General features: G+C 44.4%; 1 protein-coding gene across 1 annotated transcript; it reads left to right on the forward strand.

Moving 5' to 3' along the window:
• The first annotated feature begins 77 nt into the window (after nt 1-77).
• Nucleotides 78-3,221, forward strand: RPL7 (ribosomal protein L7). Its single transcript, XM_008942369.1, has 5 exons — nt 78-209; nt 691-857; nt 1,480-1,617; nt 2,150-2,259; nt 2,997-3,221. Exons 1-5 carry the CDS (start codon nt 78-80, stop codon nt 3,203-3,205), a joined length of 756 nt encoding a protein of 251 aa, XP_008940617.1. The 3' UTR covers nt 3,206-3,221.
• Nucleotides 3,222-4,311: the final 1,090 nt, after the last annotated feature.

Here is a 4,311-nt window from a genome sequence, read left to right on the forward strand (position 1 = left end):
CACCGCGGCCTGCTCTCCAGAGCTTGCATTGATGTTTGTCGTGTAAGTTTAAAGCCCAGTTCCTTAATGTCAGCTAAATGAGATTTCTTTCTTCCTCTCTGTTCAGAGCCAAGAAGGTGCCAACTGTACCGGAGAGCCTGCTGAAAAAGCGGCAGGCTTATGCAGCCATAAAAGCCAAACGTCAGAAGAAGATATTGGCTATAAAAAAGGTGACTATTTCATGACTCCTGAACTCGAATTCCATCTGCTGCAATGTCATCTATTACTGCTGATGTTACCTAATACAGACCTTCACAGTATTTAAGTCTAGCACATTGATATTTCCTTAACATTTTGGACTAAAATAAGATTGTGGGGCTTTTGGTCAATAACAAACCGGGTCTGGGACAAGCAAGGGCAAGGTGTGCAGTTGTCTCTAAGATTGAATTTGGCCTTCAGCAAGGCAGGAGGTTACAGCCTCGCGTGGGGGAGCCTGGTGCCTGGTGACACTGCTCGAGCTGGAGGAGCACTGCTGCTCAGCAGTCTCCTGCTCCCTTGGAGCGTCACTGGGGGCGATCCCAGCCTCCCCAGGAGCGGGTGGTTCCCTTGCCTGTTGCTGCGGGGAAGCTCCAGAGCACGCTGTGTTCTGTGAGGTGGTGTTCAGTGTGCAAGGGCATTGTGTAGTCCTGAGTGACGCTCCGCTGCTTTCAGCACCGCCGGGCACAGAGGAAGCTGATCTATGCGCGAGCCCAGGCGTACCACAAGGAGTACAGGCACATGTACAGGCAGGAGATCCGCATGGCCAGGATGGCCCGAAAGGCTGGCAACTACTACGTGCCCGCAGAGCCGAAACTGGCGTTTGTCATCAGGATAAGAGGGTAAGGCTGAACACATGGAAAAACTCTGTGTTAAAAAGCACTGAACTGGCTTTCTATTATCTGTTTCGAGGGGTTAAATAAGTAAAATCAAACCTTGCACTGGTCATGTGGAAAGTTGTTGGCCATATGTTGTATACACACCAGAGGCTTAATTAAATAAGCCCAGAATTACTACAGTGGCTATGTCTATTGTCTTTAGGGGTCTCTAGTTCTTAAGAAGACAAGGCTACAAACAGATGCATGCAGCTGTTTGGTTTTACACCAGTATCCCCTCGCATTCTGCTAAGCTCTGTTTGAGGTGCTCGTTTAACTCTTCTTTGGTAAACAATTATGGAAAACTTAACAAAAGGTGTGATGGTAAAAATTAGGTCCAGGAGAGCATAAGATGGTTCCAGATTGTTCCAGTAAATTCGTATTTCAGTTCTTCTCATGGGAATAAATCTGTTCTGACTTCATACTGAAATTATATATAGAGATTCTCAATTTTTAAGCTTGCTCTGTGTAATTGCCGCAGCAGCGATGTGTTTCACGTGGGAACAGTACTGCTGTGGGGGTTTCTGAGCCTGCTGCTCGGCGTGTTCTGGGCTGCAGACAGCTGAGGCTCTCTCCCTGTGTTCCCTAGCACCAACGGCGTCAGCCCCAAGGTCCGCAAGGTGCTGCAGCTGCTGCGCCTGCGCCAGATCTTCAACGGCACGTTCGTGAAGCTGAACAAGGCCTCCATCAACATGCTGCGCATCGTGGAGCCCTACATTGCCTGGGGGTGAGTGCCAGCCTCTGCCGCTGGGTGCCGTCACTGGCTCCATGGGAAGGATGCTGCAAATGGCCTTTATTGTGTCGCTGCAATTCCTTCTATATATGCCCAGCCACGGCCACCAGGCCCCTCGTGGGCAGTCTGAGCTTTCTGTTACATCGCGAGACCTTCCGCACGCCGATCCCTGCCTAGGGCGGGCTCTGCTCACCACAACACCTCCTGCACCTCGCTGCACTGGACCTGCCTGTTCCTTGTGCCCAAAGTCTTCTCTTGTCCTCTGTGTGCTTTGGGTTGAAAACGTGATGATTAAGGCAGTGCTTTCAAAGGTGATGCTTGCTAAGTAGGATTGTGCTCATTCCGTGTTCTTGGGAACCTGGTGGGAGTGAGATTCGCTTCTCCGTTGGGTTTGTGTTTACATTTGGGACATGCTGAAGTGGTGTCAAATGGCTGTATGTAGATTTCACATAGGGATGTTGACTTGGAATATGGCTTGCAAAAATTTACACCTTTTATTTTTTCTTTTTTCTTTTGACTCTGTCAGTTACCCCAATCTGAAGTCTGTGCATGAGCTGATCTACAAGCGTGGCTACGGCAAGATCAACAAGCAGCGTATTGCCCTCACGGACAACTCCCTGATCCAGAAACGCCTGGGTAGGAGCTGCCTCACCTCAGGGAGTCACCTCCTGGCTTTGGGGGATTGATGCCAAGCTGGACCAGTGTCCCTGCTTGTCTCTGGAGACTAGTACTGACTGGTTAATCATCTCTGCTTCTCTCTTCATAGCTTAATACAAAGCAAGCTGGAAGTAACTTAGGTTAGGAAGTACTGAAAACCAGACTAGAGAATCAAATTTTAAGATTTACATTGAAAATTAAAAATTTAAAATTCCTTGACCTTCAAAGATCAGTAGATATTTCAGTAATGAAAAGGTGCTGCAGCAGGAAAGAAGCTTATCATACCTAGCTCTGAAGTTGTGCACTCAATATTAGACATTGCTGGTGTCTTAAGACCTTCATGACCTGGTAAACAGATTTTTTTTTTTAAACTGCCTGTCAGAACAACTAGCTAGTAAAAGCAATTAGTCTGTTCACAGAGTCTGTTTCCTAAGATTCACTGAGTGGGGTTTGGTTTTGTTCATCATTGCTAGCTACAAGAATTAAACAGTTGTTATATTTGGCAAGAGGAATCAGTTTCAACTAAATAGCATTGAGTTGGCTGCAGCTAATCCATTTAAATTGGAAAAGTCAGTCATGGGATGTCATGACAGTGGGTACTTTGAGTTCCTGAAGCTTATAAAAATAAGTAGGTATGACAAGAATAACTTGATGGTTTTTAGCTTGTTGACCAGTGGCTCTGTGGCCTTTCTGAAAATGATGTTTCTGAATTTCAGGAAAGCTTGGCATCATCTGCATGGAAGATGTGATCCATGAAATTTACACTGTTGGCAAGAACTTCAAAGTTGTGAACAACTTCCTTTGGCCCTTCAAGTTATCCTCTCCTCGGGGTGGAATGAAGAAGAAAACAATCCACTTCGTGGAAGGTGGGGATGCTGGTAACAGAGAAGATCAGATCAACAGACTCATAAGGAGGATGAACTAATGGTGAGATACTACCAGAGGTTAATGCTATCCACTGTTCCATGTGCTGCTGCCATTATTGGCTGGATATGCAGATTTAATACATACTCACTCAGGCTTGGGTGTTCCCTCCAGTGTAAAGCTACTCAGAGAATAAAGCATTCTGATTTTATTTTTAAAGTCTTACTAAAACTCCAACATCTGTGAAGAAAGTAAGTCTTTATTATAGTTGATGTTTTTAGGGAGCATAAACGTTCCTGATAACTTATTTTCCATTTACTAATAACTTGTTTTAAAACCTTATTTGGGTTTTTTGATGGGAAGCCTTAATATACTGGCTAAAATGTTCAGCCCTCATTAATGAATTCTTGATATGATCAAAGTCTTGTGCTTGTGAGCATGCTGTTTCAGATGATGGTCTGATTTCTGCTAGAAAAGCCTGTTTAGGACTAGAAGAAATTATCAATTTAGATATTTTTAATGGTGTAAATTTTCAGCTTGCACAGGCTTCAAAAGCATTAAGTTTAAACCTTCATGTTAACATGACCAGGTTGGTAATTTTGGAAGACTTAATTTCCCCATCTGAATAGTTTGTCCTTTAGAAATGGCAATATTTTTGAACACTTAAAACAGTTTTGGCAGTGACAGCTGAGTCCTGATGTTAGTATCTAGTTCAGATAACCTGTCTTATCACTGTGCTGCTCCTGGGTTGATGAGATTTCTCTGCCATTCAAAGCCAAAAACGTTCTGTTCAGAGTCCTGACGTTTCCTGCTGCAGGACTGCTGGAAGTGCCAGGGTGACATGGTGCTACTCAGGCTGGCACTCGTGGAGGAATCTTGCTGCTAGTGGCACAAACTGTTGCAAGTTCAGTACTGGGAGATGTGCAAGACTACTGAAGTCTTAAATGCAGTAAAATCAGTATTTTCAGCCCAAATTGTAAATCAGAAATGTATTAATTCTTTGGGTGGCCAAAACAGTTTCAGATCTCCACATGTGTGATAATGCATTTCTTTTTCCTTTTCAGATCCATATGCCCAGTTGCGGTCTTTCGTTTGAAAGACTCCTAATAAAACCTGTCTGTTAATAAAACCATCTTGCACAAGTGTCATCTTGAATGGTCTCTTTTT

The sequence above is a fragment of the Merops nubicus genome, unplaced genomic scaffold (genome assembly GCF_000691845.1).
Source record: "Merops nubicus isolate BGI_N331 unplaced genomic scaffold, ASM69184v1 scaffold9616, whole genome shotgun sequence".
NCBI classification, from domain to species: Eukaryota; Metazoa; Chordata; class Aves; order Coraciiformes; family Meropidae; genus Merops; species Merops nubicus.